Source organism: Lissotriton vulgaris, chromosome 2_1, assembly GCF_964263255.1.
Source record: "Lissotriton vulgaris chromosome 2_1, aLisVul1.2, whole genome shotgun sequence".
In the NCBI taxonomy this organism is placed as follows: Eukaryota; Metazoa; Chordata; class Amphibia; order Caudata; family Salamandridae; genus Lissotriton; species Lissotriton vulgaris.
In genome coordinates, this window is record NC_141687.1 from 1905312354 (window position 1) to 1905335260 (window position 22907).

At 48.5% G+C, this 22907-nt stretch overlaps 1 protein-coding gene across 1 annotated transcript in view; it reads right to left on the minus strand.

Annotated features, from left to right (window-relative positions):
• CHD2 (chromodomain helicase DNA binding protein 2) overlaps positions 1 to 22907 on the minus strand; it is a 1340517-nt gene that overhangs the window by 45534 nt on the left and 1272076 nt on the right. Inside the window, exon 24 of the mRNA XM_086956769.1 lies at positions 11197 to 11440. Within this exon, the coding sequence (XP_086812895.1) occupies positions 11197 to 11440 (244 nt within the window). The remainder of the gene's footprint in view (positions 1 to 11196; positions 11441 to 22907) is intronic.

Here is a 22907-nt window from a genome sequence, read left to right on the forward strand (position 1 = left end):
CCCTGCCTCCCACAGGCGTCACATGGGCCTGAAAACTCGGACTAGGAAGGTTTTGAGGCGGGGGCTGCTGAGGGAGGTGTGGACTGGCCTCGCCGCTGGCCCCGACCACCGCCACGGCGGTTCCCACGGCCGCCACCGCGTTGCTGAACATTCTGCGGCGCGTGGCTGACGGTCCGTGGTGGGGCGCCCCTTCCGTGGCCACGAAAGGAGCGAAAGGCACCCGATTGCTGGCGTGGGGCCGCAAGGCCCAAGGACTTGGCCGTGGCCCTGGAATCCTTAAAACGCTCCAGCGCATGGTCTGCCTTGTCGCCGAAGAGGCGACGGCCATCAAACGGCATGTCCAGGAGAGTGGCCTGGACATCGGCCGAGAAATTGGCGGACCTCAACCAGGCGTGGCGTCGAACCGCCACCGTCGTTGCCATCGCCCTGCCCAGTGAGTCCGTGGTATCCAGCCCACACCGGATGGAAAAGCGTGCCGCATCTCGGCCGTCCGCAAGGGTTTGGCTGAGTTTAGCCCTGACCTCCTCAGAGCATTGTGGCAGCACCTCCGCAACCGTGTCCCACAGAGTGTGGGTGTAGCGGCCCAAGAGACAGTTGGTGTTCACTGACCGGAGCCCTAGGCTCACAGACGAGAAGACCTTCTTCCCGAACTGCTCAAATCTCTTGGATTCCCTGTCGGGCGGGGCCGACGGGAATGCGGACTGGGAGTTGGAGGCCTGGATGACCAGGCTCTCGGGGGTGGGGTGGGTGGACAAAAAGCAAGGGTCGCCCGGTGCCGGGCGGTAGCGTCTGGCCACGTTCCTATCCACAGGGGGACCTGTGGCGGGCTTGGACCAAGTGCCCAGCAGAACGTCACACAAGGCCTCATTGAACGGCAGAAGGGGCTCCGCGGAGCCGGACTGCTGTTTGAGTACCTCAGTGAGGAGGTTAGTCCTCACGGCCGCGACGGGGAGCTCAAGGTGTAGGGCCTTAGCTGCCTTCGTCAACACTACACTGTAAGCAGAACCCGCCTCCGAAGCCACAGTCGGGGGCGACGTAAATCCAGTGTCTGGCGATGTGTCAATACCACTGGCCTCCCCAAGCTCATATGTCCAGTCCTGATGAGACTGGCAATCACGTGCCAGAGGGTCCTCGGACCCCTCCCACTGCTCCTCGTCACCCAGCTCCTGGAGACCAGGATCAACAGCCAGGGCCTCCTCGTGGAGATAGAATTCTCCGACGGCCGACGGAATCGGCGCCCAGCGGCGCCCCTCCGACGCCTGAGGCGGACCGTAGGAAGCATTGGGGTCGGCAACCACTACGGCTGCCGGGGACGACACCTGAAGGGACGGCGCCGGTGAGGTCGTAAGGTCGACCGGCGAGGTCCCGGATCCGGAGCCGGATCCAGCGAGGTCGCGCGGCGCCGGGACCGAAGTCGCCAGCGGCGCCGGGGCCGAAGCACCCGACGTCGTCGGGCCGAAGCGCCCGACCCGGAAGGACCTCCAGACGGAGCCGATCGGCCCGAAGGCGCCACGGGAACCGACTGAGGAGGGAGGGCCCTCATGGCCATGAGGTACCTCTCGACCTCCTCCTGCGACGCGCCGTGCCCAGGGACCCGAAGGTGTGGGGCAGGCGGCGACGCTTGCGACTCCCGCGGAGCCGCGTGGGCGGTGTCGCCCGAATCCCCGGTCGCATCGAGCGAGCGACGGGGCGGGTCGGAGGACCGATGGTGTCGCTCCGACCTCTCATGCCTCTTACCTGAGGACTTGGATCCAGACGATCGGTGACCACTCCCGGAGCGTCGATGACTCCGACCTCGCGACCTGTCCCTCGACCTCCCGTGGGACCGGGACCGGGACCTGGAGCGGCGCGGGGCCGACTGCCTCAGCTCGAGACGCTTGCGGGACCGCTCCCGCCTAGCCTTCGACGTCAGGGCCCGGCAGTCGTCACAGGTTCGATCGTCGTGGTCGAGGCCTAAGCACTTCAGGCACCGGCGATGGGGGTCCGTGACCGACATGAGTCGGCCGCACTTCGAGCAAGGCTTGAACCCGGGCATCCCTGGCACCGATAGTCGAGAATCGACTAAGTAGAGGATCAAAAAGATCAAAAAAGTTTTCAGTCAAAAAGTGACTGGGGGTAGAGCTTCTTCCGGATCTGCGCTAGCTGGCGCGGAAAAAAGAAGAACTGACGTCAGCGCGCATGGGCGCCGTCTATATACTCCGATGACGTCATCCCGGCGCTCACGACGCCGACGACGGACGCGGAGCCGCAGACGACGCCTACCAGCGCGCAGGGGTATTGCTATGCAAAAATTTCCGGATCCAGTCTGACGCCTGGGGATATTCTAAGGTAAGGAATCTATCACTAACGTGTCTCTTTCAGATCTGAAGGTTCAGTAGTGTAGTCCTAGCGATCCTAAAGCCTCTGGATCTTGTTACTTACCTGCTAGTATTTCGCATTCCACTTTTGTAGTATATGGTTTTTCCCCCTCGGGCATTTGTGTAAATTGTGCAACTTGAATTATTTTCTTAAGAGTTTTGTTGTGTGCTTAGCTCCCTGACTCATAAAGAGATCAGGGTAGACTTGTTATAAATAAATATCCTTTTATTTTCATAACAACTTGTGTGATGTCCTTTCACTTGGTGTTCAAGGGGTATATGTGATGGTATAACAGCTGGCTTAACACGCCCTCTAGAGTTTAGCCTAAAGACTGCTCTTGTCCATGCTACTAGGATAGCTGGTCTATGAGGTTGACTTACAACCAATCATCAATAAGGGTCGTTTGGAATGATACACAGTGATCACTAGAATAGTGAGCACTACATATCAGGCCAACGTCTCACAGTCGTCAGCCATTTTAAGACATATAGTGGCCATCAGTCATTACGAGATGTTTAACTACATAATGGCTGCACTGTAACGGTCATTTTTGGTATCAAACATTTTGGAATCATACCCTCAACACCGATTCCAATGTTGGAGGTATGATGCCATGTACTGGGGGGATGTTTAGAGCAGCCTCCTGTAGTTCCAGTAATAGCCTATCAGGGTCTGCCAGCAAGCTAGAGGTGCTGCCAACCGTAAACACTGTTCTGCCCTCCTGCTGCTGAGTCAAGCTCGAGCAGGGGAAGGTAGAAAAATAGGTTTCCTGTCACAGGGAGGTAGGACCACCTCCCAGACAGTACTTGGCATATTGGTCTGGGGGATGGGTGCTTTAGAGCACCACAACGAACATAAAGAGTCGGAAGGTCTGTTAAGCTACGTAGCTGAGTTTATAAGGTCCTACTAAAGTGACCCTTTTGGATTGCACTGAACCAGACCAAGTGGTAACATGACACGAAAATGTGTTAGATATCCTATCAGCCCACCCATCTGGCGGAGCCTCGTCATGTAGGACGTCTAACCAGGGTGGTGAGTCCAAGCCCAGATGTATTGGCCAGACACCACACACTACTGGTTCATCATGTAAACGTGTCCGTGCCACAGAATGGTGCTGAGAAAATGCAGTGCAAAACAGGGAATAAAGAATAAGTGATCTTAAAATGACGGTCGAGGCAAAGAAAAAGTGTTTTTATTAAAGATATTCACCAAGACGCCAGATTAAAAAAGAGTGTAGAACAGTGTGAAATAATCACTGTGATGCTTGGTTGTGTTAAGGATCAGGCCAACATGTTTCTGCCGAAGGTGAAACTACACCGGCATTCTTCAGGGCCAAATACACAAAGATGTTGCTACTGCAAAGATACACTCAGGCAATTAGTACAAAGTGCAGACAAAAAAAGGACAGACCAAATTATTTGTTAAAGAACTGTCCAAACTACTGGTGTGGTCAAATAGACCATCCTACCATATCCTCCAGATCAGTAGTTAATAGAGGTAGAAATCCTAAAAATGGAAACAAAAAAAGACAACAAATATTGTTCGTTCTGCCATCATAATGGACTAATCACAATATCAGGACCAACATATAAACTCAGCTAGGCTAGTCCCTATTAGGACGGCCACATGTTAAGGTTTCATATTCAAGTCAACCACCAGACATTGCTGAACATTAATTATGGGTCCTAAGGAATCAAGATATAGCAAAAAATAGCAATATAGACTGCAATAAGTACTATATTTTTGAAACACGTCCAGCCGGGCGTAAGTTTATTCATGAGATAACAAGAAGTTGTTGGCCCAAGAGGAGGCCAAAAATAGTGGCAAGATAGGGTACAGTCCTGTACCTATCCCAAGAGGTTTACGAAGAAATAAACCAGGAAAAGGGGGATACAAAAAAGGAAAACACTTTTCAGGCAAAGCAAGAAGTTTTTGAGCCAATAGGTGACTTGTAGTTAAAGTAAATACAGTTACAACAAATTCACCCTGCAGTGCCAACAATTTCAAATACACATATTAAATAATATGGTACACTGCTTGTTGCGTCGACGTTTCGATCCCTAAGGGCTCATAGTACAATGGGATCATCATCAGGACTATTTATACAGTTATTGCCTGCATTACATAAAGCCTGTAAAAGAAAAGAGGGGAGATAGAAGACAATTTTTAGGCCTAGGCCCACAGACACGGAAAACCAGACAATATTTGACAGGGCCCAATTAAAAGTTAAACAACAGCCATTACTTGAATTTCTTAAATCACAAACACATTAGCAAAGAACCGGCGAGTTCAAGTAATGGCTGTTGTTTAACTTTTAATTGGGCCCTGTCAAATATTGTCTGGTTTTCCGTGTCTGTGGGCCTAGGCCTAAAAATTGTCTTCTATCTCCCCTCTTTTCTTTTACAGGCTTTATGTAATGCAGGCAATAACTGTATAAATAGTCCTGATGATGATCCCATTGTAATATGAGCCCTTAGGGATCGAAACGTCGACGCAACAAGCAGTGTACCATATTATTTAATATGTGTATTTGAAATTGTTGGCACTGCAGGGTGAATTTGTTGTAACTGTATTTACTTTAACTACAAGTCACCTATTGGCTCAAAAACTTCTTGCTTTGCCTGAAAAGTGTTTTCCTTTTTTGTATCCCCCTTTTCCTGGTTTATTTCTTCGTAAACCTCTTGGGATAGGTACAGGACTGTACCCTATCTTGCCACTATTTTTGGCCTCCTCTTGGGCCAACAACTTCTTGTTATCTCATGAATAAACTTACGCCCGGCTGGACGTGTTTCAAAAATATAGTACTTATTGCAGTCTATATTGCTATTTTTTGCTATATCTTGATTCCTTAGGACCCCTGTTCTACGAAATAAGTTAAGTAACCCACGGTCCGAAGGTCCCCTACTGGGTTCCCTTGTGTCCTAAAAACGAACATTAATTATGAACAATACATACAAAGACTTACCCAGCAATATGTGGGAGTCGAGCCTCACCTCACCCGGCAACGGCTCGGAGATTGAGGCCCCGCTCTGTGCACAGAACATAAAAATATAACGTGTCATCCTGAGTTGACTCAGAGGTCTGTAGTCAGTGTCAGGTTATACAGTCTGTGCATTTAAAAACTGGTTGTGTGACTGTCCTCACTGAACGCTGCCCCATGGAGAACAAGGAGAAGGACTGGCTGTCTGACCAAATCAGTGTCTAGTCACTGGCTAGTACAATGACCCTAGAATGAGCACCCATATTCATCTAGTGCCCATTCAATGGTGGTACAGTCAGTTGTCAGTTGTTTAGAGCACCACCAGACTGCATTGAGGGGCACTTGGTGCCCTCCTGCATACTCGGGTTTGAGCCAGTTCAGGAACACATGGTTCCTGCTCTAGCGTGAAACTGGACAAAGGACAGGGGAGTATCCTTCCCTCTGTCCAGGCCCTCCTCTGGGAGATACCCCCAAGTCGTTCTAACCCCTTTCCTTGGGTATTTACGGGCTCCCCTGTGAGTGGGTCCTCCGATTCATTGTGGAACAAGTCTCAACTCTGAAACTAATACATTCTTCAACTGTCTGGACACTTGGACAGAAACTGAGACTGTATCAAGGAAGACTCCTGCTGCTCCTGGTAAATGGTCACAGAAAAGCACCCTAGGGCACAAGAGCCCATGTGGCTTGTGGCAGGGGACCATTTGGTGCCCCCCCAAGCCTCATGCCACCCATGTTGGTATGCACACTGTTTTCCACTCACAACATGGTGAATGTCAATAATGTGCCCGACTTCCTGGAGGTGCTACAGTGCGGCTGGCATTACCTCCAGGCTCCCTACTAGAGCCATAGCATGCTGTTGTCTTAGCTACACCGCCGCGGCACCGCCAGCCACGCAGAAATTTTTAATGCGGCTATCGGGATGCCGCCGGCTTGGCAACGTTCTCCCGATCGCCGCCGCTGCCGGCTGACGGTGTAACTGCCAAACTTGTAATTAGACCCATAGTGCCTTGTTTTACAAGATTATAATCTTTTGGTTTAAAATGTATTCAATTTAGCAAAAGTAGAGAATTCTTACTACCAATCATAACAAATGTCCTCTAGCACCTAAAAGTAAGGTCAATGCCAGGTGTAAAAGCAGGACAGAAAAACTAATAATGTAGGCTACAAGCTACAAGAAGAAATTCTGGGAATGTCACCCCCAGTGCTGTACTATCCCATCAATGGCACATCACTCTAATGATAACCAAGACTAATAAGGGGATCATTGCAAATAAACACCCAACAAAAGCAGATCATATGTACTGAAACTCCCATGGAGTTACAAATATCAAACTTACCTTATATGCGGTACTAAACCCCATGAATTTATGATATCATACGTCAGGGAAACAAAGGATGGAACGCTGCACCCTCAAATGAGAGTCTAATAGTCCACAAGCATGCAATCTCGGCTCAGTATATATATATATTTAAAAAATGCTAACTGTAGCATAAAAACGATACTCCACCTAGATTTAGGTACATACCATGAAGGCATGAACTATTGAGCTCTTTCTCAGAGTAAAGAAAATTACAAGACCTGTATATCTGGTATCAATTAAAAATCAAACATAACTAAACAGCTGAAAAACTGTCATCAACAGAGCCCAAGTAGAAAGTTACCACGTCTTCACTAAGTAAATAACAATAAAGGAAGCCACTTATCATGGAATATACTTTAAAGAATATGACTCCACTTTAAAAGAATCCTTCAGAATAGATGCACCTATAGTTTCTCTTATTATCCTAAATGACCGGAACTAAGAGCCATGGCAAAACATGTAAGGATTCAGAGTTCCAAAAATTTAGGAAGTTTTCAAAGTTTAATTCGGATTTCCATAGGTATATATCATATTATCATCATATGAATTGGTTAACGTATGTTGATATCATCATTAAACATAGGAGAAGCTCCAATGCATTTCGGACCAAACGTCCTTTTTCACGGAGCACTGCAACAAAGAATACACGAAAAAACAAATGAATACAGTGTCTTCCTATCATTGTCAACAAACAAGGTAACTGCACTACAGTGTGCAAATGCGTGAAAAACCTCATGCACCCCAGCGGGGGAAAAAATCGGGTCGAGTGAAGGAAGAATAATCCGTGCGTTAAAAGGAATTAGCAAACGGGTAAAAAGCGTGTCCAAAATGGGTTTAGAAATGAGAGGTGAAGGTGACTTCTAAATAACGTGGTTCCTAGGGTGGAACGGGTGATATTTAAAAACGGATGGGTTAAATCGAGTGAGACGCGGCTCGCGGGAGCATGCAAAGTGCAACCGGAATAACGCGGTGACTTCTTAAAAAGGCAAAACTTACTTGGTGAAAGCAAGGTTAGAACGCATCGGACTCCGGTTTGAAGAGTGACAGACTTCGCGGAGTGTAAGGGAGTTATAAAAAACTAGTGGCGAGGTGGTAGAAATGAAAGAGGGGTTAAAGTGAAAGAGGTGTAAAACGTGGCCATCTTGGAATGGTGTGTGATGGAGGAAATAAAAATATTCAAAACATGCAGTTACAGCAGGCAACAGCAAAACAGGAAATGGTGCATCAAGAGATGCCCAAAAGGGCATATTATAGGTAACAGCTTAATTCTGTACGGTCATTAAGACCAAAGGGTTTTTGAGATTGCAGTCTGTATATCCATGATGTTTCACGCTGTAAAAGGGCTTTGTTGTTATCTCTCCCTTCAGTCTTAGGGACGATTTCCAGCACTAGATATTTGATACTTTGCATGCTCCCGCGAGCCGCGTCTCACTCGATTTAACCCATCCGTTTTTAAATATCACCCGTTCCACCCTAGGAACCACGTTATTTAGAAGTCACCTTCACCTCTCATTTCTAAACCCGTTTTGGACACGCTTTTCACCCGTTTGCTAATTCCTTTTAACGCACGGATTATTCTTCCTTCACTCGACCCGATTTTTTCTCCCGCTGGGGTGCATGAGGTTTTTCACGCATTTGCACACTGTAGTGCAGTTACCTTGTTTGTTGACAATGATAGGAAGACATTGTATTCATTTGTTTTTTCGTGTATTCTTTGTTGCAGTGCTCCTTGAAAAAGGACGTTTGGTCCGAAATGCATTGGAGCTTCTCCTATGTTTAATGATGATATCAACATACGTTAACCAATTCATATGATGATAATATGATATATACCTATGGAAATCCGAATTAAACTTTGAAAACTTCCTAAATTTTTGGAACTCTGAATCTTTTGGAATACACTGTGTTGTTATCACACACACAGGTCCCCAAAAGTGTGCCCGCCACAGGGATGCGCTTACACCCTAGTAGCGCACTCAACCCCACAAACCCATTGGACGCACCTGAACAGTTGCGTTACCTGTATGGAGCACCTTAAATTGTTTAATCTCCTTCCAATCTCCTAACAAGCCTTACATCTCATCGAAGCAGTGCGCCGTGCTTTACCTTTTTTGCTTAAAACATGTAAGGAACCACAGGTTATCTTAATAACAATAAAACCCTACAGTAAGCAGAAACACAACACTGGTAGTCACCAGATGAAATGCATATTTTAACTTTGTCATGTATAGACCTTTCCGCCTTACAAGTCAGAAAGAAAGAATCCAAACATAACAATCAAAGACATGACTAGGTAGTTTTGTCACATCAACCAGCTTCGAACCACTGTACAGCTGAATCAGCATGTACACCAAACAAACATACAGCATCAAATGGCTATTCTGTACAGCTTCTGAAAATCCCAATTGATACAGTCATGCATGTCGGCACAGCGCAACTGACTAAGCCACAGCTCTAACCACTGAATCAGTGATGTCCATACCACATTTTATGGTGAATTTAGCTGCTTCCCGGCCATCTTGTACCACTTGATGGACCCACCCATGGCTTCCTATGGAAGAGAGGGCAGCAGAGGTGCCACTGAGTCCCATAAAGCATGGGAAAATCTGCCCAAAACACGTCGTATTTAGCTGCCTCAAGACTGAACTGATAGAAGGTAATATAGTCCTCCCACAGTGTTCCAGCCATCTGGATATTTATTTGGTGGAACCAAAGGAAGGACACTAGGTTTGCAGCGAAGCCGTAGCAGCCTGTACCACTAGTCTATGGTGGAATGACGCATGAGACAAAGTAGGTAACGAGGGGGGGTCAATTGGAGCTACCGAAACAGGTTTCGCCCATGCTCCTAACAAAAGGTCATATTTTCTTATTATAAGGTAGTATAGGCTCCACTCTCATCTCACCTTGGTGAAGAACATCCACTAAAGGGTCTGTGGATAATTCCACTGAGGGAAACTGGCAATATAAGACTACAGCTGCTCTCCTCAATAAGTAGAACTTGCCTCTGTTGCCGTACCAGGTGGAAAAAGTAAATCTGGAACTGGAGAGTTCTCAAGTCTACTAGCCTCACCCAGTTCAGTCAGCCAATTGTCCTCCAAAAAAGGATGGAGAGGACTGCCCAACGGGTTTTGACACTCTACCGTTTCCCCTTCACCTTCAAAACTGTGTTGTCCCATAGGGAAAACATAGACAGGTTGTATAAGGACAGATGTAGACTTGTCCAAAGTAGGTGGCACCATCCGTGCTGCATCCGATGCTGTCCGGCACCACATCAACGTCAGAAAGATTAATAGGCTTGGCATCGATCTGTGCCACTGTAAGGGCAGGCCTGACTCTGATGCTGAAGGTGTGAGCCCCAAAGGGCTGTGCACTGGCGCCAACTCGAATACGATAAGGGATTCAGAGGGCTCAACTGTCACCAAGGACGAAACTGCTGGCAAGGATCCAGTCAGGGCACCTCTCCCCTTCTTGGGCCTGGACAGCACACTAGAAGGGGGGGGGACAAATAGTTTATGCAAGAAATTGTAATATGCCTGCATTTGGGCTATAGTAGCCCCCGCACCAGGAAATTTAGGGAGGCCCAGGGTAGACGTCTGTGATTGCTCCGCAACCAAAGGCTGGGAGACAGTGTTGGAGAAGCACTTACCTTTAGACCATTTGTGCTCAGAGCCTCCTTCAACGGAAACAGCCCCTCATGCGAACGGTCCCTCGATTGGTCTCTGGACTTTCTACAAGGACGGACGCCGCCACGGTGCCTCTAATAGTTGCACCGCCAGAAGTATCAATGCCTTCAGATGAAGACATTGACACGAAACACGCTCCTCAGAGTCATGGTGTGATCCAAGGCACCCGAAACAGATGGTATGAGAATCTGTGGCTGACATCTGTCTGCTACAAGATACACAGGTCGTAAACCATAAAGACATCACAAAAAGGCACACTGTTTCCTCATCAAAATGTTGAGACGGGCTGAAAAAATTATTCCCTAACCACTCCAGATCCACATTACAAGTGCGAAAAGAAGGAACTGACGTCGAAGAGGGGGGTTATATTGACTCCGTTGATGTCATATCCGGTGGATGACGTCAAAACAGAGACGTGCGATGGGGAAAAAAATCTGGATCCAGTCTCGTGCTTGGGGGGGATTCTAATGAAAGCAATCTGCGGCTAGATGTCTCTATCAGATACCCCTGCTACACTACCAAATAATTTGTTTGAAATCAATAATTGTTCAGGGGAGTGGAACTCCCGAAGTACTGAAGTCAGAGCACAGGGGTGGCAACCCACAACATACCTGTCATATGTCTGTTGTGGGTCAGAGTCACAGTGACTGCTGATAGTACCACCTTTTGAATCACAAGAGCTGTAGAAGCTTTTCTGGATCCGGACTTTCTTGGGAGGATTCAAAAGATGAGGAATCTGCAAGTAGCAGCACCCATCATAAATAAGCACTTATTGGCAGTGCCATCACTTCTAACAGGGTGATTAGACAATTACCTGTCATAGTATTCTCTGTGTCCTCTATGGTCTCTTTCATTGTTGTATTGTTCATATGGTCTTTTCCGGGAAGTATTGTTTTGTCTGTAATTCTCAGAATTTCGCCGGGGGTCACCATGGGGGCGACGGTCTTCATAGTGACGGTCTTTAAAACGGTTCTGCTCATACTGGTGTCTTTCTCCCCAAGGCTGATTGCTGTTGCCTACATAGTCAAACTTCCGATCTCTCGGCCAATCACCTCGTTCTATATGAAAAAGAAAAATCTTTATTTTAAATGCATTACATCAATGAAATGAAACGCCTCAGAGTAATTAGTTGTGAGAGGTAGAAATTAGCTTGATATTGCGCATGAAAGACATACAAAATGAATACTATGTACCACACTTCTAACCCAATTATGAAGACTCAAATTCAGAGTTGTCAATTCACTCTCAATTTTTGAGTGTCACACACATTATGGGTCAAACACCTACACACCCTTAAAAAAAGCCTCTCACCTGCACCACAAAAACTGCACTGCCCTTACAAAATCCTGGGATGGAAAAAGGGTAAAATGGCATTAGACTCAATGAGTTTATTCACAAGCAAGTATTAATGACTGCCCACCATGATACGGCAGCAAGGAATACGTTACTTACCTTCTGTAAAACTCCCTCTGATAGATAATCTAACCGCAGATTCCTCACCTTCAGAATATTCTCGTGGGGTCAGCCTGGCTCCGGAAGTTTTTCTAGCAGTGTTCTCGTGCACCACTAGGAGGCATTGTGCAGCTCTGCGTTGACCTTGTTTTGCCCCAGAAGTGATAGAGCAGAGCAGCATATAGGTGCCACCAGGAGCACCAATGTTAGTTTCTTGTATGACTCCTTCCACTCCCTTGGATGAAGAGCACAAAACAATATGAGGTACCAGTGTGTAGATCTCAAATTTGGAATCTTTATTGATGACCAAAGGAGACCACTCCACAGAATGGTAATGTGGAAGAGCAGTGAGGAATTGGCAGTTAGATTATGTACCAGAAAGAGCGTTAGTGAAGGTAACGTTCTCCGACAGATACTGCTCACTGCACATCCCTCACCTTTAGAATACATACCAAAGCAGCACCTCGGAAAGGTGGAGGGTCTCTGGAGTGAACTCAGACCAATATGTCCTACAGGATCAAATGGGTGAAATGCACTTCCCATCAGACCTGGCTGTCAAGGTAGTAGTGTTTTGCGAGTATATGACAATATATACAGGGGGTAGTGGTGCTATAGACAATCGCACATCAATCCTTGACAAGTTAAATATGTTTAGCGTTGTTGTTAGAACCCGATTGTATTGGTGCCCCTCAAAGTAAAACGAACACCCCACTACCTCAGATGTCAATGCACGAACGTCTAGCCAGACACTCGTGCCAAACTGAATACGACAATTGTACCTCGGCACTCTCAATATTTATATCTCTATTCATAAGCAATATTCAGATCATGAGTCCCATATGCATTTAATGTGACCGCTCACAGGAAACACCAGCCTAGAAAATAATTCTGAAGTTTTCATTCAATTTAATATTTTGCAACAATGTTTCACTTTATATGTTGTAATTGATCTGGTTTTTAGTACAGACAGGCATCTGTTGTTTACATTCAAACTATATTTATACAATTTATACATAAAGATCCAATTCTTGTAACATTATTGATGGTAAAGGATAATGGCAGCCGACACGTGTTTCGTTACAACCGTAACTTCTTCAAGGCTTGACTCTGTGGAGATGTAAATTCTCAAAATAGCGTAGTCGTACTCTTTGGTGGCCCCTGCTCACTCACTCATTAACACTCTCAAGCGCGAACCAGTGGTATTTCTGCCTTCAAGATCGCAATCCCTTTTGCGCCCACACTCGTTCCCTCTTTCTTTCCCCCCTTTTTTTGCCTTCCTACCTCTACTCCCCACCGCCCATCTTTACCCTCCTCATCTTACCTACCACCCCCCCTTCTGCTACGTACCCATCTGCCCCGTTACGCTGCCGAAAATGTTTCAATGACATAGTACGCCTTCTCTGCCTCACACTCCCACATAACTTCATGCTCACCCTTCACCACCCACTACACAAGCGACTGGACGCCTCATAGGCCCCCTACATCGCATATGGTGGCATCTAACACCCACGCCTCCTAACCACTAAGTGCCCTCTTGTGGAATGCCAACGGCCTCACACACTACATTAAATGAAAAAGTGCTCTCCTACCTCCAAACAAAAAAAGCTGCCATTACCCTCCTACAGGAGATGCATCTGGATGCCTTGAAGTTCGACAAACTCTGACGCAGATGGGTGGGCAGAGTGATCCACAGCAGCATGAAAGTGCTGACCACTTTTCAGGGGGGGCCAATCACAAAAATGCGGAGTTGTGATACTTCTCCGCAAATCACTGCCCTTTACAGTTGTAAAAACATGGTCTGACCAAGACATACGAGTTACTTACCTTCGGTAACGATGTATCTGGTAGAGACAATTCTAGCCGCAGATTCCTTAATGTAAAATTACCTCCAGGCGTGAGACTGGATCCGGAAAACTTTTTGCCACAGCATCCCTGCGCGCCGGGGGGGACAGCATAACGCGACTCCGCCCAGGCGTTGTCCGCGTACGTGACGTCAGCGAAGTCACATAAGTCCCACCCTGGCGCGCCTACGTCAGCTTTCTTCTGAGAACTTTTCCACACCACAACGCGAAGCCAGCAAACAAAACTGTGAGAGTATAGGAACAGTGTGCAAAAGAGCAGAAAAAGTGGTAAAAGGAATGGTGAGGAACAACACCATAACGAGCAGTGGCAGGCACTGCAGTACCCAAAGGCAGGGAAAAGAATAAGGAACAGAGCCCAGCCCTGAGCAGCAACCCTGCCAGTACGAAGATAGCCCGCCTTAAGACAAAGAACATATGTAAAAATGTCATAATATCATGTAGCAGGACTACAACCCCAACCAAAAACAATGAAGGGGAACCAGTCCGGACAATCCAAGACGGCCCATCACAGAGTGTGACAACCCTCATAAGGAATAAAGGGCAAGGCACAGCCAAAAGACCCCAACCTAGAGGATAGCAGAGGGCCCAGAACCCTAGTAATAAAGGGGGAGGGGGCGGGGTGGAATGTAGGCCCCAACCTGGAGCAACCAAAGCATAAGGCCAGCGAAGTACCTATACACCTATCCTCCAATATGCCAAAAGGGGAGGAAAAGGAACAATTAAACAGGACGAACATCCTGTCAGAAAGAGGGAAAGAATGTACTCATAGAAGACACAGCCGCCCACAGGGAGGCGAGTGCAGAAGACCAAGCCAAAAGTCCTCGCAGAACGGGGAAAAAGGGCGGGCTGTTATGTTATGTTATTTGAATTTTTTAAGCGCACAGCTGCCCCAGCTAAGGGGCGTCCCGGCGCTATAACTGGAAAAAGTAACATAACTAATAACACAGAAAAAGTATGGAGTGATTAATAAGACAGAGGAAAGAAATGAGTCTTGACAGCTTTCCTAAAAACAAGAAGGTCATCCAAAGAGCGAATGTAAGCAGGAAGTGCGTTCCAAAGTTTAGAGGCCAAGACCGTAAACGATCGGCCACCCAATCTGCATTTTTGAAAACGGGGGACAAGTGCCAGATTTTGGCCAGCAGAGCGAAGGCTGCGTGAAGGGGTGTAGGAGGACAGAAGGTGCTGAAGGATGATAGGGGTGGCGAATTTAAGAATTTTAAAAGCAAAGCAGAGGGCCTTGAACTCTATGCGCCTGATTACTGGCAGCCAGTGCAGGTAAAAGGTTGTGCTACGGGCTGAACAGAAGCGTGGCAGGCCCACCAGGGCCCTAGCTGCCGCATTCTGCACCCGTTGAAGTCGCAGGACTTCCGCCTGGTTGGCATCCAAGAACAGTGAGCTCGCGTAATCGAGCCTCGATAATACGCTAGCTTGGATCACCATCTGGCGGGTAAGGGCATCAAAAAAATTGAGGATAGGCCTCAAACCACGTAAGATGCCGAAGCACATGGATGCCACCTTCTTAGTGTGGAACGAGAAGGTTAGTTTGGAATCCAACCAGACGCCGAGATTTTTGAGTTCGGAGACAGGTTTTGGGGGAGGTCCCAGCTCCTTAGGCCACCAGCTAACGCCCCACAAATCAAGATGTTTCCCCAGCACCATCACCTCAGTTTTGAGGGCGTTAAGTTGTAAACAATTGGACGTAAGCCAACTAGCAACAGCCCTCAAACCATCCGCAAAGTTCGATGCCAGTTGGTCAGAGTCCCCGTTAAGAGCCACCGCCAACTGGGTATCATTGGCGTATGATACCATAGTGAGACCCCAACTCTTCGCAACCTCCGCCAAAGGTTGGACATAGAGGTTGAAGAGAGTGGGGCTCAACGCCGAACCTTGCGGGACTCCTTGAGTGATGGCATGGGGCTTGGATCTGAACGGTGGCACTACAACCTGAAAGGATCGTTCCGAAAGGAACGATTGAAACCAATCCAACGCCCTGCCTGAAATGCCGGCCTCACCAAGCCTTCGAATAAGAATGGTGTGAGATACAGTGTCAAAGGCGGCACTGAGGTCCAAGAGGAATAGTGCCGCCGTTTGACCTGCATCTAGTACAGAGCGGAGATGTTCGACCATGAATAAAAGTGCCGTCTCTGTACTATGTCCAGATCTAAAACTATTCTGTGTAGGATCTAATAAATGTGCGGATTCCAGATGGTTTGTTAAGATGTTATTCACATGGGCCTCTGTGATCTTTGCCACCCAGGGAAGGAGGGAGATGGGTCGATAACTCTCCGGCTTCAGCGGGTCCAATCCAGGTTTCATTATGATGGGCATGACGCAGGCAGCCTTCCAACTAGGTGGAACTGAACCGATGGTAAGGGATTGCTCCACCAGATGGCGAATAGGAGGAAGGCAGAAGGACGCCGAGTCCATAAACTGGGCAGGTCTCATAGGGTCATCTGGTGAGCCAGACTTGACCTTGGCCGCTAGGAGATTAAACTCCTGCTCCGATGGTATAGAGAGAGAGGCCAAGCACTGAGAAGTATGTGATGTCAAGATCGTACTGTCAGGGTCAGCTTTGGGAAAAGAGCGGTAGATGGCATTTACTTTTTCCACAAAGAAGCTGGCTAACGACTCACAGTGGGCGAGGGAACAGATCTCCATCATAGGAAGTCTGTTCACTGTGAGCTCCTTCAAGACTTTGAAAACCAGTTTGGACGGGTTAGAGCTCGCCTGGAACTCCCGTGCATAGTAGTCAGCTCGGGCCCGGCAGACAGCTCTGTGGTATGGCTTTACCTTGGCCAGGTAGCATACTTTCAGGTCTTTATCATAATTCTTCCTCCATGCTCTTTCGGCTTGTCGGCAGGTAGCTTTAATACATCTGAGTGCCTCCGTGTACCAGGGATTGGGCTGAGAATGTCGATTCCTACTCCAGCCGGCTGGGATTAATACGTCAAGGACTTTAACAATCCAAGTGCAAAAGTTGGTATACCCGGTTGCAACGTCATCCGTGTGAGCCAGAGGTGTAGTGATCAGAAGACGATGGAAGTCCTCCAATTTGAGCTTTTTCCAGGGCCGCCTGAAACAGGCTTCCCAATAGATTTTGTCACCATTGTGACAAAAAGCTCAATGAGGTACCGTATTTTCCGGCGTATAAGACGACTTTTTAACCCCTTAAAATGTTTTCAAAAGTCGGGGTCGTCTTATACGCCGGATACCAAAGTTTTACGAGTGGAAGCAACGCTCCACCGACTTTAAATTTGAAGCAAAGATTAAGTAGAACCAAGTCAGCACCCATGAACCTCCGTATGCAATTTTATATAGCGCGGACTTTACCCGAAGGTGTCTGTGCGCTTCACAATAGGACCGGTAATGATACATGAAGAGAAAATTACCGGTACAACAGAACAAAAACGTTACCGGTACATGAATCAAAAATTGTGCACAGTTACTTACAGTCCCGTAGTGCCGATGGGAGAGGGTCTCACTGGACATTTCGGTTTTCTCACTGCGTGTTCACAGCGGCATATGCGCTGATCTGGCGCCTCTCTCTCCTTCCGATGTGGCCATTGTGAGAAGGTGGCCTGATATGCAGTGCTCACTATTCTAGTGAACACTATGTATCAGTCCAGCAACCCTTATTGATGATTGGTTGTAAGTCAACCTTATAGACCAGCTATCCTAGTAGCGTGGATACGAGCAGTCTAAGGCTAAAGACTCGAGAGGGCGTGTTAAGCCAGCTGTTTACCACACATATACCCCTTGAATACCAAGTGAAAGGACACCACACAAGTGTTATGAAAATAAACAGTTATTTATTTAAAGATCACAACAGCCCTGTACTCTTTATGAGGACAGGGTACTAAGCACAAACCAAAAACTCTTACAAAAATACTTAAGTTAGCACAGTATATACAAATGCCCGAGGGGCACGGAAAACCATATACTCTGAAAGTGGAATGCGAAATTCCTAGCAGGTAAGTACAGTACTAATAGCTTTTGGAATCGCTAGGACTTGACTAGGGAATCGTTAGATTACTTCTAGGAGGCCTAGGGGACTCGGGTGCAGTGTGTGCACTCTCACGCGAGATGCGGACAAAAGTCTATGGTAGCTAGGAATTAGAAAGTTAGTGTTCTCGGGCGAACCCGACCTGGTAGGGAGAAAACGAAAGTAGATTCTGACCCTTGGATAGTGAGGCTATGCTGGGGCACCGAAATGCCGAAGTTACCTAGCCCAGGGGCTGCAGCTGCATAGGTCTGAAAAGACGTCGGGAATCCTCGTAGACGGACCAGGAGCCGGAAGAAAAGATGCTGGCCGGTGACCAGTGAAGAAAGTTCAGTTGGATCCAAGCCTGGATCTCGAAGATAGATGACACCTGAAAGCAGAGGGGACCAAGTTCGAGACTACTAGCCAGTAGTCAGTGGGCACCAGGAGGGCACCGGATGGTAGCCACCTCGACAAGGTGAGTGGGTGACGCTGTAGTTCGAAGATCTCGCGGACCAGGAGGCGTTGTCGGCGACCAGGATGGAGGATCGAGCTGTCCCACGAAGTTGGAAGCTGTCGGCGTCGCTGGACCCAGGATTGGGCAACAAAGCCTTGGCAAATTCAAGCCCACGCGGTGGACCTAAAATGGCGTCTGGAGTGGACCAGGAGGGTCCGGGGTGCCTCTCTTGAACAAGGAAGCAAGGGCCAGCCTGGAGCAACCAGACCAGCAGTCGTGAAGTCGTTGGGCGTCGTTCAGAAGGCCACAAGCCAGCCGGCTAGTAGCCAAACAACGCGGTGCACAGCAAACAGCAGAAGGGCCCCACGCCGATCGTGGAGATGCAGGGGGGCTGATCTTGGGTGCTGGAGCTGCGCAGGGTCGGGGCTTCTCGGACCCCAAAGCACTCACCAGTGGAGGACACGGTGGGCTTGCAGTAAAGATGTCGTGCAGTCTTGGCGATCGTCGGTCCCTTGAGGTCTCGTCGCACTCACGGTTCTCAGCTTGGCTGTAGAGGTGAGTAGAGGTCAGAGGTGCCAGGGAAGCCGGGTCTCGTCGAGCTGGGTCGTCGGATTCGTGATGAAGGACTTGCAGCAGACCGCAGTGTTCTTTAGGATGGTGCCCGCTTGATGCAGGGTGACTACTCCTTAGCCACAAGGGAGAATCTTGAAGAAGAAATCGTGAAGTCCTTTCGAAGAAAGTGGTATCTTGATTCCAAAGATGATCTAATTTTAACAGGGGGCCCGCTCCTATCTTTATACTAAAAAAGGGGGCTGACCCGGTGACTAGGTCCTGCCTATGGGTGGGACCAGGAGGGGGGTGGTTACACCCCTCTCCCCTGCCGGACTTCCCCAGGCCAGGGGCTGGTGTGCCCCTGGAACTGGTTCTGACTGGCCTATGCGTAGTGAGCACCGGGGTGCCACTCAGCAGTCACCTTCCTGAAAAGCCCTGCCTACCCAGGATACACAAAACCATGTCTGGGACGGTGCTAGCACCGCCCCTGACAGGAAACCCTTTGTCCAGGCTCCCCTCGCTGGAAGGACTCCCAGCTGCAGGGGGTCAGACTTGTGTCTGTGGTGGCAGCATCCATTTTGTGGAGCTGAGGCTTCAGTTAACTTTAACCGGGGTTCACAGTTACATACATGTCGTGTCCCTCTAGAAGGGTGGAATGCTAACCCCGTCGCCAGAATTGGCGAGGGGTTAGTATTCCAATTCGTATGACACCTTACTCGACATGTTTTGATAAAGCAATACCAAAGATAGCATTTAACCGCGAGGATTATAATGCACTTAAGAGTATATGGTATGCGATATCATGGAACAGCTATTAGGACTTGATTCCGCAAGCTGCAGACAGGCTCAGCTCATGCCAGAGCACCATCTCACATGATTCCAAGCACTCTGCCTTCAGGATTGTCAAGGCCTGCCATAGGAGTGACTGATAGGAATCTGTGTGTCCATTTTAGGGTTAGGTATAGGTATACTACACCTACAGCAAAGGGTGATTACACGACTTTGCCCCAGCTGTCATGCAGCCAGTTGTGTCAAATTTAGGAGGCCAGCCAGGGGTGGCATAATACATGCTGCAGCCCCTGGCAGCCCTGGGTACACCTATGCCCTGAGTTACAGGGTCTGATAGGGTGGCCCAGTACCAATTGGAAATGTACCTAGGGTACATGGAATCCATTTTAAAGAGAGAGCAGTAGGCCTGGGGTCCTGATTGGCAGGGTCCCAGGTCGACTATGTCCAAAACCAGCTAAAACACAGGGCAAAAAAGTTGGGGGCAACCATAGTCAGGATGTACCTTCCTACACAACCCCCCCCCCAAACGAAAGGAGATAAGGCTATCCTTGTCCAGGTAAGCCTCTATTACCTAAGTGGCCATTTAAGGAAGTACCAGCTCTGGCTTGGTTTCCCCCTGTGTCATGGTCCACTAGGCAACCCCTCACCCTAAGGGTATCTGAGGGTCTCCACCATAGGGAATCTCTGTCTCTGGTGTGTCTTGGGAAAGCAAAAGGCTGATGCTGGGATGGAGTACTGAAGTGAGGCTCCTCTACCTTTGGGCTCAACTTCCTCCAATCACCATCCATCATATGTGCCTTTCTTTCTTTAGCTGAGATGCACTGAGCTCTCAGGGTCAGCCTCTGGCTACCTAAAGCGGGAGGCTGAGTCCCTCTGTTTGGCTTACTGGAGGGACAGGTCAGGTCTGGGGTTTTTAGGCCCCATGTTTGGCTGTGCCCAACAGTGTCCAGCTGTGGGAGTTCCCTAACTACTTTTAAGGGGGATCCCTCAGGAGTCTGTTCTATTTTCACTTGGCTAGGTTTACCAGCTTCAGTGATCCTAATCTGCTGATTAAGGGGTTCTTCTGGACAGGGGGCCCTTTGGGGTCCACCACTTGCCTCCCTGGTCTCTTCAGCCCTGGGCTGACTGAGGCAGGGTAGAGAGGTGCAGGTTACCTGCTCCAGACTGGGTCCCACCTGGGAAGGGTCCACTGCCATCAGGGGCTCTGCCAGGCTAGGCCTGACTACCTCTGGGGCGGTTCCTTCAACAGGGGTAGAGTCAGTTCCCTGAGGAGGCTGGCTCTCACCTAGTGTCTGGGAGGGGGAAGACTCTTCTTCCTCCTCAATGCTCTCTGTTTGAGTGGAGTGATCCATTGTTTCAGGCTTCACAACCTCACTATCTGTTTGAGTAGAGGCTGAGACCATTTCAACCTTGCCAACCTTTTCAGGAGGGCACTCAGTTTGTGTTTGGGCTGTGGCTGTCACAGCCCTCCTATCCTGTTCTGAAAAGTCTGTCTGAGCCTGGGCAGTGGCTACCACTGCCTTTCCAACCTTTTCAGGGAGGAATGGTGCTTGGACTGGGGCTGTAGCTATTACTGCCCCACTAACCTGTCTGGATAGGCCTATCATTCTGGAATGAGTTTCTTGTTCCACCTCAGCCCATGCTGAGAGTTCCAGGTCATTCCCCAGTAAGCAATCTACAGGTAGGTTATCTGTCACTGCCACTCTCATGGGCCCTGTGACATTACCCCAGCTGAGCTTGACTACTGCCATGGGATGCCTTCTTTTCATTCCATGAATGTCTGTCACCTGATAAGAAAAACCAGGGGTCAGTTGAGCAGAGGGGACCAGATGGTCACTCACCATGGTGAGGCTGGCCCCTGTGTCTCTGAATGCCTCAACTTTCTGACCATTCACTAAAACTTCTTGTCTATACTTGCCCAACATGTGGGGTCCAGTAGTGAAGTTGGCAAACCCCATGCCAGTCTCACAGACAAGAGTGTGGTCAGGGAACCTGGCTAAGCCATAGTCCTCCTGATTGCCCAAAGTAATGCCCACCACATTCTTGGGGGCACTCCCACCACCTGGGGGATTACCACTAGTGGTAACAGGAGGTTTAGGAGTATTACCTGGGGGCACATTTCCCTTATTACCATTTTTAGGGCAACTGGCATCACTTTTGTAATGACCCACCTGTTTACAGGTATGGCAATAAGGTTTCTTCTGTTCTGAAGGAGTGTTCTGGGACCCACCACCCTTGTTGGAATTTTGGGGCCCTTGGGAAGTCTTCTCTGTGGATTTATCCCCACCCTTCTCTTGAGGCTTGGTTGATTCCTTTTTCTGGTCACCACCCTGGTTTTTAGGCCTAACCCTGGTTCTGACCCATTTGTCTGCCCTCTTACCCAATTCCTGTGGAGAGGTCAGATCAGAGTCTACCAGGTGCTGATGTAATAACTGGTTCTGACAATTATTTAAGATTTGCTCCCTCATAATTAGATTATACAATCCTTTAAAATCAGTAACCTTACTACCCAGTAGCCAGCCTTCAAAAGCCTTAGTGGCACAATCAACAAAGTCAGTCCAATCTTGAGACTGAGTTTTCTGGGTGTCTCTGAACAGCATCCTGTATTGTTCAGTGGTTAAACCAAACCCATCAACCAGTACATTTTTCAAGACTTGGTAATTGTTAGCATCCTCCACCCTTGTGGTGAGGAGCTTATCTCTACCTTTACCATCAAAGGAGAGCCACAAGATAGCTGCCCACTGACTTTGGGGAACACCCTGCACAGTGCAGGCTCTCTCCAAAGCAGTAATCCATTTGTGGATGTCATCCCCTTCCCTAAAGGGGGGCACTATCTTATTCAGGTGCTTTTTATCAAAACTCCTTTCCCTATTGCTAGGTTTATTGCTGCCACCAGTGGGAACTAGCCCACATAATTCTTGCTCTCTAGCAAGGGCAAGTCTCTCTTTGGCCAGGGCAAGTTCTTCCCTTTCAATCCTCAGTTTGACTGCCCTTTCTTCAGCTTCATACACTCTCCTCTTAGGGGAAGACATTCCTCTGTGAGAAGAGTTGAGAGAGCCATTGGTTCGAAAGGATCTGCTAGAGCCTCTTGATAGAGACCTAACTCGTCCATTCCCAATGTTAAGCTGACCTGAGAGTGGGCCCAGGAGTCCCCCAGTACCAAGCTCATGTCTGCTTAAGTTGGACCTGGTTAGTCTATTGACTTCTACCTGTCCCTTATCTGCCTCCTCCCCTGACAACTGGTCATCATCCTCATCCTCAGCATCATCTGCTTCCTGGAGGGGATGGTCCTGGTTACCAAAGGGTCCCTGTAAGGAGGGCAAACTTCCTTCTGGATTAGAAGGGTCTGGGTTACCAGCCCTACTGGCATCATAAGCCTCTAGGAGACCAATCAGAAAGGAAGTGGTGGGGTTAGACCCCTGTTTTAGTTTCCT